Consider the following 14,686-nt stretch of genomic DNA (forward strand, 5'->3'; position numbering starts at 1 on the left):
GCCCCCCTTAATTCAGAAAAAGAGGTAAATATTTTTTGCATAATATAACCATTCCTTTGAATACAGTGGCTTGGTATACTATGTGTAGCCTCTTTCCCATACATTCCATGTATTGTTTATAGTAGTTGTACTTGTATATTTCAAGTAATGAGCATTTTCCCATATTGTCAGAAACTCATTATTGTAAATCTTAATGACTGCTAAGATACAAATTGCTTCCCTTGTTTTTGTTTGTTTGTTTGTTTAATCCTCACCGGAGGATGTGTTCATTGATTTTAGAAAAAGAAAAGAAGAGAGAGCGCAGGGTGGTGGGCTGGGGGGGGGGGGGGGTAAAAAGACACCTTGATGTAAGAAAGAAACATGGATTGGTTGGTTGCCACTGTTCGAATCCTGACTGGGGATTGAACCTGCAACCTAGGTATGTGCCCTGACCACGAATCAAACTCCCAAAACCTTTTTGGTGTTGGGGTGACACTCCAACCAACTGAGCAACCTGGCCAGGGTACTTCTCTTGTTTTGCTGAGTATAGTTTAGCTACTCATTTCCTGGTTAATGGACATTCAGATTTTAAAACATCTGATTCATAGGTATTCTCTCTCTCTCTCTCTCTCTCTCTCTCTCTAACTTGTGCAGCTCCAAAGTCCTGATGAAGGCTTTGAAGGCAGATCTCTCTATGAGAGCTGGAATAAAAAAAGCCCTTCACCAGAGCTCATTGGCATGCCCAGGTAAACCATCAAACAAGCAAAGAGACAAAACTCTCTACCAAATTTAGTATGGGATCGTGTTGGAAATAAAAAAGTATTTTTTTCAATCATTAATAAAAAATTTATTTGTTTTAAAAATTCTCTAACATTTGATAAAGGAAAAGTGATGTTGAGGTTCTCAAATAAATATTACTATGTCTGGGTTTGAAGATAAATCTGTAGGTCATCAAGAGATGCTTTCCTTTTGAATAGATAGTATACATGCATGGTAAATAGAAGAATTTAATGGTGGAGAGTAAGTCCCCTCATATTTTCCCTAGTGACTCTATAAATTATCTTATTTTCTGAGCACCATACAATGAACAAATATTTTAGTTACTCTAAGAAAAATATAGACACTATTGCAGTTCTGGTTGTGTAAATCAAAATCAATTTAAACTGTAATAGGATATACAAAGCATTTATTTATTTGAGTAAAAAGGACCCGCAGTCCTCAGGATATTAAGGTTAGAGATTTTAGGGGAGGTCCCAGGGGGAAGATCTCAATAGGATATTCAGCAGCTTTCCAGGTGTGTCCTTTCAGGGTCAGGGTCTGATTGATTGGTCAAAGCCCGGACTGGGGGTCATTATTCAATACAGCTGGCCCAAAGGTCAGCTGTGGCATCCCTTGTCTGGTTTTGCTGTCTTTCTGGGCCTGGAGCTGAAATACAACTGAGACCTAGATGTTATCTCTAGGGAAGAAAGCTCAGGAGGCTCCAACTGCAAGACCAGCCTTATGCAAAGGGAGGATAGGTCACCCTGGGAATGAGATCCCATCCTACGATTGTCCGTTGCTGGGCATCTGGGCTTTTCTGCCCTGGTGACCTTCTGTACCCAGCCCATTGGCCCATTGACCTTGCTCTGCTCATGTCTGTCTAACTTCCTACCACCGAACCTAATGCTATCTCCAGATATATAGTGTCAGTATTGAGATGACTGATAGGACACCCTATTGGTTTCTTGAAAACTTGCTTGTTGTTGATGTGGGGATAATCCCCTTCCTCCTGTCCCACTCATTGGAATTGGATCCAGGAACCCAAAAGAACAATGGTCACCCTAACAAAATATTCTTGGAGTAGATATTTTGTGATCAAAACTAATATTTCTCTTAAAAAATTTTTCTATGTGTCTAAGGTGATACATTTAAAAATTATATTTAACTTTTACTATAAAAATAATGTTTAATTAATCTTTAATCTGTACTTGATGAAGAAATCTCAAATAATCCTGAATTTTATCCCTACAAGGATTAGCAAGTTGGGATCTGGAAATGATTTTGAGGTGTTCTTCCAAAGACTTGGAATTGCTTCAGGCAGAGCACGGTATACTAAAAATTTGGTAAGTCTGTCCATAAGTAATTCAGGATTATTTAGAATATATTTTAGCTAAACAAATCATTCTGAATCAAGAAAAGTTACTGAAGCACTAGAGAAGTGGTTCTCAACCTTCCTAATGCCGCGACCCTTTAATATAGTTCCTCATGTTGTGGTGACCCCCAACCATAAAATTATTTTTGTTGCTACTTCATAACTGTAATTTTGCTACTGTTATGAATCATAATGTAAATATCTGATATGCAGGATGTATTTTTATTGTTACAAATTGAACATAATTAAAGCATAGTAATTAATCACAAAAACAATATGTAATTATATATGTGTTTTCTGATGGTCTTAGGCGACCCCTGTGAAAGGGTCGTTCGACCCCCAAAGGGGTCGCTACCCACAGGTTGAGAACCGCTGCACTAGAGGAATAGAGGAATTTGAAACAGAATGGAAAAGTCTTAATGGTCGAGATGTTATTACTCCTGGGACAGTTCCTGTATCTGCTATCCTGAGCATTATAATTTGAACTTCCATATACTCCCTTAAATATATTTTCCATTTCATTAGTGGTATTGCATTCATCCAGTTATTTAAACAAGAAATGTAGGAATTGTTTTTGATTCCTCTCAACCCATCGTCATTCAAAACCACTCTTATATCAAGACCGGCAAATATTTGAATTTTTATTTGATTATATCTCCAATCATTAAATGTGAAAGTTATAATAACAAATGGCATAATACAAGCCATAGTTATTTTTATTGTTGTTGTAGATAATGATAGTGACCATTTTATAGTTTTTACTTTTCTGAAAGTAACATAGGTATATAGTTCGTAAAATGTCACATAGTACTTAAAGAATTGATAGTGAAAAGCAGTGGTTCCCCTATCCCACTTACATGCTGTCTTTCAACTAATCAGTATATACTAGAGGCCCAGTGCATTAAATTTGTTCATGGGGGGGCGGGGGGCAGGGCAGAGGTCCCTCAGCCTGGTCTGCACCCTCTTGCAATCTGGGACCCCTCGGGGGATGTAGGACTGATGGTTTAGGCCCGATCCCACAAGGCCAGCAGTTGGACATCCCTCTCACAATCTGGGACCGCTGGCACCTAACCACTTGCCTGCCTGCCTGGTCGCCCCTAACTGCTCACCTGCCTGCCTGATCACTCCTAACTGCCTCTGCCTTGGCCCCTGCTGCCACAGCTTCATCCAAAATGATATCCAGAAGGTCGTTTGGCTGTTAGGTCTAATTAGAATATTACGCTTTTATTATGATAGATAGATATATACTAGAGGCCTGGTGCATGAATTCATGCACAGGTGGGGTCCCTCGGGGTGGTCTGTGGAGATCGAGCCCCTGCTCACGCCCCGAGCCTCACAGCCCCACAGCCCCACAGCCCCGCCTGGCACCCTACCTTGGCCTGGCGCCACCCCCTCACCTGCTCCACTATCCTGCCTGTGGAGCAATCAATCAGGGCCAGCCCCCCACCCCCGCCTGGCTCCCTCAGTGCCTGGGAGCTGGGTGGCAGCACCACCCCCCAATGCCACGGGACAATTGGCAAGGCGATCAGGCCCCCACTTGCACCCACGTTGGCCTGGCACTGCTTGCTTACATGCTCCACCATCCCACTGCAGTACTGCTCTTGTTGGCGCACATCAGGGCTGGCAGCACCTCCCCTGTTGCCCACTGCCAGCGCCACATCTCCGACACCCACCATGTTCTGCACCGCCCCCTGGTGGTCAGCGCATGTCATAGCTAGCGGTTGAATTCCTGGTCTCCTGGTTGAACGACTGCCCGAGGGGATAATTTGCATATTAGGCTTTTATTATATAGGATATATATTTGTTTTATTGGTTTCAGAGATGAAGGGAGAGGGAGATAGAAATATCAATGATGAGAGAGAATCATTGATTGGTTGCCACCTGCACACCCCCCACTGAGGATTGAGCCTGCTACCAGGGCATGTGCCCTTGACCAGAATCAAACATGGGACCCCTCAGTCCACAGGCCGATGCTCTATCCACTGAGCCAAGCCAGCTAGGGCCAACTAATCAGTTTTATGCATTATCCATTTACATCTTACTAGGGATGATAGACATTCAGTTTTCTCAAATGGCCTCTACTCTCAACCCGAAAATACTTAATCCTGAACATATTTTCTCGGTATATAGTGACACTATATTTGTGGATTAGAAGACTTCTATTGTTTTCTTCTATGTACCCATAACTAATTTATCACAAACTCTTCAAATATTCAAACACATCAAGTGATGTGGCACATTTCATTATTCCCCAACATTTGTTCTCTGGTTCCTCTGGGTTCTCTGGTTGTTCTCTCTGCCTGGGACGCAGCTCCTGCCTGTGAAATTTTCTTTCAAAGAGAAATCTGAGGGTACCTTCATTTATCTCCTCTGTTGCATCTTCTGTTCTCTGGATTTTGTTTCCTCCTCTTTCTTGTATACTCTCTACTTGTTTTGGAGCACATCCTTAAGGCACTATGAAAGCTAAAAACCGTGTTATTTATGCCGCACACAATTCTTCCATAGTTTAACTGGGCATCAACTTTTGGTTGAAGATGCTGTACCCTCAGAAATTTGAATTCATGGCTTCATTGTTTTCCAGCCTTCAGGATTGCTGTTGAGATTTTGGGCCATTTGATCCCAGTTCGTTTGTCTCTGATATTTTTTAAAAGAAGATTTTCAGTATCTTCTCTTTTTTTCTTAGTGAGTGGGAGGGAGTGAGGTGAGGAGAGAGAGAGAGAAGCATTGATGTGAGAGAGACACTGTAATTTTAAATTTATACTGAATAGCTCTCATAAACGTGTGCATTCACCATTCAGCATGAGCAACCAAATGCACAAGGCTGGGGGGTGGCTTAGTGCACATGAAAAATCGGCCAGCAAGTTTAAAACTGCTGTAGAAATCAGTTCAGTGACAACTGAACCAATTAATGTGTAGGATGCGGTGTGATCATGTAATAATCATTCCTCAAACATTATTTACGAGTGGTGACACTTGGATTTAAATAGGTAGACTATAGTTGTAGATATGTAATATTTCTTTACATCAGCGAAATTATTATAGGGCTGTTTTTTTTAAAATGTATGGCCCATTTTCTAAAATGTGTTAAAATAACACCGTCTTAATAACAAAAAATTAACCTGTTAATTTAATTATAAGCAAATCTAGGTTAAAAGTGTTTTAAAATGAACAGGATGTTAATTTTCACATATCACATAGGGACAGGAAATTTTGTCCATTAAATCCAAAGTCCGTTAAATCAAAGTCCATAAAATTGAGGGTTTACTATAGTAAAAACTTGGGACAGGTTTTCATATAATATTAACCTGTTAATAAGTGGCTTATTGAAGTACTTAAATACTTTGCTGTATTTATTACTGACCAAAATAGCCTAGTTAATATTAATAGTAAATATGTATTTTATGTTAAACTATCTTACAAGAGATAAATTTTGTTCTTTGCTTTTTTTTGTAGGCAATAAACAAATTCAGCAGCTATCCACTGTATCACAGTGTTTATGAAACCTATGAATTGGTGGAAAAGTTTTATGATCCAACTTTTAAGTATCACCATGCTGTGGCCCAGGTTCGAGGAGGGATGGTATTTGAACTAGCCAATTCCATTGTGCTCCCTTTCGACTGTCGAGATTATGCCATAGTTTTAAGAAAGTATGCTGACAAAATCTACAACATTTCAATGAAACATCCGCAAGAAATGAAAACATACAGTGTGTCCTTTGGTATGCTATACATTTTCAGAATTCATTTTCTGTATGTTTCTGTGAATCTCTAAAATATGATGATGTACCTGAGGTCCATTTTTCATTTATTATTATTCTATATGATCAAATACTTTCTTTACATCTATATGATCAAATACTTTCTTTACAAGTGCATTTTTCCCACTTGTGCTTATCTGGAAATATATAAAATGTTAATACCTTGTAAAATACAAAGAACAGCTTACACTATTTTTCTCTTTGCTTCAGCTCTAGAGCAATACTATTAGGTCCTAATTTCTCTTTCAGATTCACTCTTTTCTGCAGTGAAGAACTTTACAGAAATTGCTTCTAAGTTCAGCGAGAGACTGCAAGACTTGGATAAAAACAAGTATGTTCCACATATACAAGTTTGGTGTTGAAATATCTTTGCAATTTTTTGCTGCTTCTGTCCCTTCACTCTAAGCATGGAGGCTGCCATGTCTCTCAAAGAAAGACCCACTTCTGACATCCTGATTGGCAATGGTGCTGCTGAGAAATGCTGGTGCCTCCTTCACTGCCAACTCATTAGTGCAACATCCCCAGCTGACCATTGAAGGGCCTCCACTGTGTGACCAAAGCCTTCTCCAGCTTTCTCTCTTGTGCTTTCAGTTTCTCTCCATCATACCTCATCCTGAACACACTTTCTTTCTCCTTCTCCTTAAAGTCATTATCTCTGCAAAGAGTTATTTTCTTTTTTTTTTTCTTTTTTTTTTTCGCTTAAAGTATTACAAAGGGTATTACATAAGTGTCCTTTCCCCCCCCCCCCCCCCCCGCCCTTGACAAGCCCCTGCCCTCCCTTACCCCCCAGTGTCTTATGTCCATTAGTTATGGTTATATGGGTGCATACAAGTCCTTCAGTTGATCTCTTAATCCCCTCTCTCCTGTCCCCCACCCCTCCCTGGCCTTCCCACTGCAGTTTGACAATCAGTTTGAGGCAGCTCTGCCTCTGTATCTATTATTGTTCAAAAGTTTGTAATGGTCTTTATTATCCATGAATGAGTGAGATCATGTGGTATTTTTCCTTCATTGACTGGCTTGTTTCACTTAGCATAATGCTCTCCAGTTCCATCCATGCTGTTGCAAATGGTAGGAGTTCCTTCTTTTTAACAGCAGCATAGTATTCCATCGTGTAGTTGTACCACAGTTTTCTAATCCATTCATCTACTGATGGGCACTTAGGCTGTTTCCAGATCTTAGCTATGGTGAATTGTGCTGCTATGAACATCTGGGTACATATATCCTTTCTGATTGGTGTTTCTGGTTTCTTGGGATATATTCCTAGAAGTGGGATCACAGGGTCAAATGGGAGTTCCATTTCCAATTTTTTGAGGAACCTCCATACTGCCTTCCATAGTGGCTGCACCAGTCTGCATTCCCACCAGCAGTGCACAAGTGTTCCTTTTTCTCCACATCCTCTCCAGCACTTGTCGTTTGTTGATTTGTTGATGATGGCCATTCTGACAGGTGTGAGATGGTACCTCATTGTTGTTTTGATTTGCATCTCTCGGATGATTAGTGACTTTGAGCATGTTTTCATATGTCTCTTGGCTTTCTGAATGTCCTCTTTTGAAAGGTGTCTATTTAGATCCTTTGCCCATTTTTTGATTGGATTGTTTATCTTCTTTTTGTTAAGTTGTATGAGTTCCCTATAAATTTTGGAGATTAGGCCCTTATCAGATATGACGTTGGCAAATATGTTTTCCCACGAGGTGGGTTTTCTTGTTGTTTTGTTGATGGTTTCTTTTGCTGTGCAGAAGCTTTTTATTTTGATGTAGTCCCATTTGTTCAGTTTCTCTTTAGTTTCAACTGCCCTAGGAGCTGTATCAGTGAAGAAATTGTTTTGGCATATGTCTGAGATTTTGTTGCCTTTGTATTCTTCTAGAATGCAAAGAGTTATTTTCTTCCACTTCCACCTGGGAAAATTCTATTTATCTGGGATGACAAATATTGTAAAACCATTATTTTAGGATTAATTCTGTATAAAGTCACAAAAGTAAAATGTAATTTGAACATTTTTAAAAAATATATATTTTATTGATTTTTTACAGCGAGGAAGGGAGAGAGATTAGAGAGTTAGAAACATCGATGAGAGAGAAACATCGATCAGCTGCCTCCTGCACATCTCCTACTGGGGATGTGCCCGCAACCCAGGTACATGCCCTTGACTGGAATCGAACCTGGGACTTTTCAGTCCACAGGCCGACGCTCTATCCACTGAGCCAAACCGGTTTCGGCAGAACATATTTTTAAGATGGGAAGTAAATAATATGAAAGCATTAAGGAATTTTTTAATGGTAGAAATTTGAAGGTGAATATATCTTTATATTAAACATATTACAATGAAACACATATCAAACCCTCGGGGATTGGTGCAAGAATACATTGAAAGAGCCATGGCCAGTGTGTTCAGTGGATTAAGCATAGTCCCATGCACCAAAAGGTTGTTGGTTTGATTCCCAGTCAGGGCACATGCCAAGTTTAGTGCTCCATCTCCAGTAGCAGGAGGCAGCTGATTGATGTTTCCCTCTTCCTCTCCCTGTTTCTTCTTTTCTCTCTGAAATACAATAAAAAATCTTAAAAATCAATACATAGAAAGATCAGAGTAGACGGTCCAAAAATAACCTAGTGATATATAAGGATGTATTTGTAATGAAAGATACATAAAAGGGTCAATGGGGAAAGAAAGACGTATTAAAAATCATGTCGTATAAGCTTTTTTAGGAACTGATAAAAAAGTGAATTCAGCCCTCTCTGGTTTGGCTCAGTGGTTAGAGAGTTGGCCTGTGGACTGAAGGATCCGGGGTTTGATTCCGGTCAAGGGCACATGCCCAGTTTGCAGGCTCGATCCCCAGTAGGGGGTGTGCAGGAGGCAGCCAATCAATGATTCTCATCATTTATGTTTCAATCTCTCTCTCCTCCCTTTCTCTAAAATCAAAAAAAAAAAATATATTTTTTAAAAAGTGAATTCAAAGACTTCACATTGTATGCATACATAAGCAACAGGTGTGGAAGAACTCTACTAAAATTAAAAATTTTGGAAGTGAAATTTCAAGTTTAGAAGCCACAGGGAAATGACAATACCACCAGATTTGAGAACAAAGCAGTGGTTAATTATATAAAATTTAATTATCAAATACAAAGGTAAAAGAGTGGGAAACCTCTTCGAAGTCCCCGAGGGACAGCCTATCTCCTCACTATTGCCAGAGGATGGCAGCGGGGGAGCTCACGTTGTCCTCACTAAGATCCCTCACATCCCCCCAAAAAGCTTGGGAAACCTTTTTCGGCAGATTTGAAAGGGGGGTAATATAAACATAAAAATATTTTTTTGAAAACTGATAAGAAAATCCAAAATATCAAAATTGGAAATATTGGCAATGGACAATATAAACACATCTAAAAGAGGATACCACCTGTATAGAAACAGATATAAAAATATTCAAATTTATTAATAATTCAAAAACACAAAAGAAAATAATGTTATACTATGTGCATATCAAATTAGTAACTATTTTAATCGTGGTTGTACCGATTGCTACAGGCTATTCACTGAAGCACTGTAAATTGTTTTAACCTTCTGAAAAATATACATATTGCTGAAGTTTTTAAGAACCATCACATAGTTGTTACACTTTGCTGTAGTATTTCTGTTTCTTGAATCTTTTTCTTAAGGAGTTTCAAGTTTGAAAAAAAAAGGCTTCTCAAAGAAAAATATGGATTATAATCCTCAATAATTAAAAAATTAATTTTAATACTTCAGAGGAAAGAAATTACTTGAACTAGATACCCACCAATTTAAACATTTTGTAAACATTAAAATTGATAATTAAAAAAGAAATATAAGATATTTATAATAAAGTGTGAAGTAAACAAAAAGTATACAAAATTGTAAATTAGTTGATTACATTTTTTTAACTTTTTTTGTTGCTGTTGTTAATCCTCACCTAAGGATATTTTTTTCCCATGGATTTTTTTTTTTCATAGAGAGTGGAAGGGAGGGGGAGAGGCAGGGAGAGGGGAGAAACATGATGTGAGAGAGACACTTCTATTGGTCAGGAGCATCTTGGCAGGAATTGAACCCGAGACCCTTCAGACTTCAGGCTGAAGGTCTAACTACTGAGAAAAACTGGCCAGAGCTAGTTGATTACATTTTTATTGAACAAACAGAACAAGTCAACCAATTTGTGTAATAATTGTGTTACCCTGGACTATTATGGAGATTTTATTCATTATACTTTGTAATATTTTCCAAATATTTATGTGCCAAAAAAAATCAACAATGAAAAACAAATTTTAAAGAGATCCAAACACCATATATTCTATGAGCTGATTTTCTAGTCTTAAAATAATGATATTTTCTTCCTCTGGCAAACCACCTATGGCTTGGATTATGGCTTTCAAGGACACTCGGCTTTCACTTCCTTGAGTATTTCTATTTGTTTTATTTGCTCTAAATGATATTTTAGGCACAGTTTGTGTCTCTATGTTATATTCAAAAAGTCTGAACAGTGACAGCAGCGCAGTGCAGGTCATAATAGCAAATGCTGGCTAAAATAAATTAAACTGGATGTTGAATTTTTCAACTAAAACTAAAATCTGAGGAGACACTCCTTTAATCCTGCTTTTCTTGAATCAATTTCTCGACCCATCAAAGGATACAGTGTTGACTACTTGGTACCTTCATGCTCACATAGTACTCAGCCTGAAGACCTGTCATTCTCCCGTCTCCTTGGGAGGCCAGCTGCTTCAGGAGTGAAAGGTCCCGTTCACAGAACCCTGCTGTTCCAACCAGTACCTCCCAGGGTTACTTCACATTGACTCTCTCTGTAAAAGAAATATTTGATGGTTTTCAGTGGTAACCACAAGATCAGAGAGAGAGAGAGAAAGAGAGAGAGAGGTTTGTGTGTATTGAAATTACATCTATGAGTAGATTAATAAGATAACAAGATGAAAAAAGTTTGGCTCAGGGAATAGAACATCTGCCCATGGACTGAAGGATCCTGGGTTCAATTTCGGTCAAAGGCCCATATCTCGGTTGCAGGCTCGATCCCCAGCCTTGGTTGGGATGCATGTGTCTCTCTCACATTGATGTTTCGTTTTCTCTGTCTCTCCCCCTCCACTCTCTCTATTAAATCAATGGGAAAATATCCCCAGTTGAGAATTAACAACAACAACAAGAAGTTTGCCTGTGTTTGAATAACCGGGTTTATCAATTAATTATTTCAACATAATTAAAAGTTACTGTCATTTTTTCCATTGGCACACATAACTGTTTCTGTAGTTTTATAAGCCTCACCAAAATAGTATTTTATAAACTTTTAAAAATGTAACTACATTATTGTTCTTAATGGGAAAGTATAGGAATTTAAAATATATTAGCATTTTCAGTTTTGTTCTAAATTTTTTGTTTGCTAGGTAGTGCACTCATTTTCATGATGTTATAACTGTATTCATTTCCTTTTTAGCCTAATGTTATTGAGAATTATGAATGATCAACTGATGTTTCTGGAACGAGCATTTATTGATCCTTTAGGGCTACCAGACAGGCCATTCTATAGGTAAGGGGGGAAAAAATGACACATTAAAACTCCATTTCTATCTTTTGCACTGTAAAAAAATTATCATAATTGATTTTTTGCAAGCAAATAGAAAAGGCTAAAATACTATATGCAGCATATGATGACTATACTTTTCTTCTTCATATGATATAATATGATCAGTATGTATGTTTCTTTTTAGTGTCTTGTTTCTGATTATACTAGTAAAAGAATATATGTTCATTATAAGAAACTTAGGAGACCCAGAAAGTCCCAAGGAGAAAATAAAAATCTCCCCTTTTCCATCAGTCAGACATAAAATTGTGTTTATATCTTGATGTGTATAATTTTAGCCCTTCTCTCATTTTAAATATATTTGTGTTTATGTATATACATAAGACATAATGAATATATACAGGGTTGGGCAAAAGCAGTTTTATAGTTGTAATGCAAATAAATAATACAATCATAAATAATAATATAATAATAAACTGTGTTTCATGTACTCACAACTGTAAAGATACTTATGTTCATCCCTGTATTTATAATTAAATATATACAATATATAACAATAATTTACTCAAATATTTACTCTAATATTGATACCATGTTTTGTTTGTTTTTTCTTTCTAATTTTGAGAGATGTAATTATTTCTGTCCCCAGGTTGGTCTTACTAAGTATTGCAGAATGAATTATTATTGACAATTACAAATGGCCCAATCTTTCTGTAGGGATTATCAAAGGATTGGAATTGGCAGTAAGGGCATTATCCAGACAGGGTGACTGGTTCCCTGGTGGGATGATTATGCAGGAGGCAGAACTGGTTTTTTTTGTTTGTTTTTTTTTTTATTGATTTCAGAAAAGAAAGGAGAGGGAGAGAAAGCTAGAAACATCACTAACGAGAGAAAATCATTGATTGGCTGCTTCCTGCAGGCCCCACACTGGGGATCAGATCAAGCCTGCACCCTGGGCATGTGCCCTGAACGGGAATTGAACCGTGACCTCCTGGTTCATAGGTCGATGCCCAACCACTGATTCATGCTGGCTGGACAAGACAGAACTGTTTTGAATGATTCCTCATGCTTTTAGCTAGGCATTCTAACATGTTTGCCTGGCTTCTTTTTTAAAGAAGAGGAAAAGCAAAATAGTAACTTGGCTGCTAACAAATAGGACTTTGATAATCAGAGTTTTGCTACATTTCAGGGGATAGAGTGGAATGATTGTGCCTCTTTTCTTCTTCATTTAAAAAATTTGATTTCAGAGAGGAAGGGAGAGAGAGAGAGAGAGAGAGAGAAACATCAATGATGGTAGAGAATCATTGATCGGCTGCCGCTTGCATGCCCATCAGTGAGGATCCAGCCCGAAACCTGGGCATATGCCCTGACCTGGAATTAAACTTTGACCTCCAGTTTCATAGTCGACTCTCAACCACTGAGCCATGCTGGCGGCTCTTTACTTTTTATGTTGGAACTTGTTCTTCCCGGCCAGGGCTACTATAGAAACTGACATAACTCTCAACAAAACATCTCCCCTCTTGCCTAGATCTGGTTGAAGATTACAGAACTGTTTTTAAAGATTCCTCATGCTTTAAGCTGAGGAATGTCTAACATGTTTGCATGGCTCCATTTTAAAGAGAAGGAAAACAAAATAGTAAGTTGATTGGTCACAAATCGGACTTTAATAATAGTTTTGCTGCACTTCAGAGGATAGAATGGAATGGTGAAAAGTCAGCACTTTTTTTGCCATGTGCCTTGAGACTGATCACCTAGTCTCCCAGGACTCAATTTCCCCTTCTTTGAAGTGCTAATATTATCTTGTCTCGAGTTTATTTTTAAGCGTTGTAAAATTATAGGTAAATTCTTTCAGGTGTGGCCCATAGTAGGTGACAAGCTGTTTTTGCTATCGTTGTTATTTTTCTTGCTCAGAACCACTTTGTCTTTCTAAAGTTAAATTAGCTAATTAATGCACAGTCATTCCAAAGACTAGTCTTTGGAGGTGGTTGAACTTGGAAGTTGAGACGTGGCTTACTGAAGTCATAAAATTAGAATTATGCGATCCAGGAATTGTAGCGTGCTCCTGTTTTCCCTTGAATATGTCACTGGGCAACTAACAGATGGTAAACCATTTTTTATCAACAGGCATGTCATCTTTGCACCAAGCAGCCACAATAAGTACGCAGGAGAGTCATTCCCAGGGATTTATGATGCTCTGTTTGATATCGAAAGCAAAGTGGATCCTTCCAAGGCCTGGGGAGAAGTGAAGAGACAGATTTCTGTCGCAGCCTTCACGGTGCAGGCTGCAGCCGGGACTCTGAGAGAAGTAGCCTAACCCCCTGCTGTGGAGAACCCATATTGAATTAGTATCTGTCACTCAGAAAAAATCCTCATGGGTGTATTGACAAACTAAAAAATTAAAGTTGTGTGTATCTTAGTATTTGTTTTCTTCTCCCTATGGGTCAAAACATAGAGATAGATGATTTTTATTCTCTAATTACAATAGATTATCCTGGAGTAGAAGTATGTGTTAAAACAGTGGTTCTCAACCTTGGCTGCACATTAAAATCGCCTGGGAATCTTTTCAAAATCCTGATTTCTGGGCCTCATCCTCTGGAAATTCTGTTTCTTTGTTATGGGGTGAGGCCACAACATTAGTAACAAAGAAACAGAATTTCCGGAGGATGAGGCCCAGAAATCAGGATTTTAAAAAGATTCCCAGGTGATTCTAATGTGCAGCCAAGGTTGAGAACCACTGTGTTAAAACGAAGGAGAACAGCCTAATATGTCAAGACTTATGTGGAATTATCAGGGAATCAAGTCTAATTCAACACTTTCAAACCTACTCCTGGCACTGCACACAAAGATAGCATCAGTTTGGCCCTGGCCAGTAAGCTCAATGGTTAGAGCTTTGGCCTGAGCAATGAAGGGTCTCGGGTTTGATTCACACTCTAAGGCTCATACCTGGGTTGCAGGTTCTATCCCAGGTCCTGGCCCATGTGTGTGTGTGGGAGGCAACCAATTGATGTACCATTCTCAGATCAATCTCTCTTTCTCTCCCTCTCACCTTCTTCTCCCTCACTACCTTCCACTCTCTCTAAAAGTCAATGGAAAAATATCCTCAGGAAAGAAAGAAAGAAAGAAAGAGAGAGAGAGAGAGAGAGAGAGAGGAAGGAAGGAAGGAAGGAAGGAAGGAAGGAAGGAAGGAAGGAAGGAAGGAAAAGAAAGAAAGAGAGAGAGAGAGAGAGAGAGGAAGGAAGGAAGGAAGGAAGGAAGGAAGGAAGGAAGGAAGGAAGGAAGGAAGGAAGG

The 14,686-nt window shown here is 38.7% G+C and overlaps 1 protein-coding gene across 3 annotated transcripts in view; it reads left to right on the forward strand.

Moving 5' to 3' along the window:
* FOLH1 (folate hydrolase 1) overlaps nucleotides 1-13,966 on the forward strand; it is a 52,352-nt gene extending 38,386 nt beyond the window's left edge. The window contains exons 14-19 of one of the 3 annotated variants that reach the window (XM_070426885.1): nucleotides 634-725; nucleotides 1,991-2,081; nucleotides 5,564-5,828; nucleotides 6,117-6,198; nucleotides 11,312-11,404; nucleotides 13,523-13,966. In XM_070426885.1, the coding sequence (XP_070282986.1) occupies nucleotides 634-725; nucleotides 1,991-2,081; nucleotides 5,564-5,828; nucleotides 6,117-6,198; nucleotides 11,312-11,404; nucleotides 13,523-13,712 (813 nt within the window). In that variant the 3' untranslated portion in view covers nucleotides 13,713-13,966. The remainder of the gene's footprint in view (nucleotides 1-633; nucleotides 726-1,990; nucleotides 2,082-5,563; nucleotides 5,829-6,116; nucleotides 6,199-11,311; nucleotides 11,405-13,522) is intronic. The other 2 variants (XM_070426887.1, XM_070426886.1) reach the window with 2 other exon arrangements.
* Nucleotides 13,967-14,686: the final 720 nt, after the last annotated feature.

Source organism: Myotis yumanensis, unplaced genomic scaffold (assembly GCF_028538775.1).
Source record: "Myotis yumanensis isolate MYYU_CA2020_CCGP unplaced genomic scaffold, mMyoYum1.0.hap1 SCAF_10, whole genome shotgun sequence".
NCBI lineage: Eukaryota > Metazoa > Chordata > Mammalia > Chiroptera > Vespertilionidae > Myotis > Myotis yumanensis.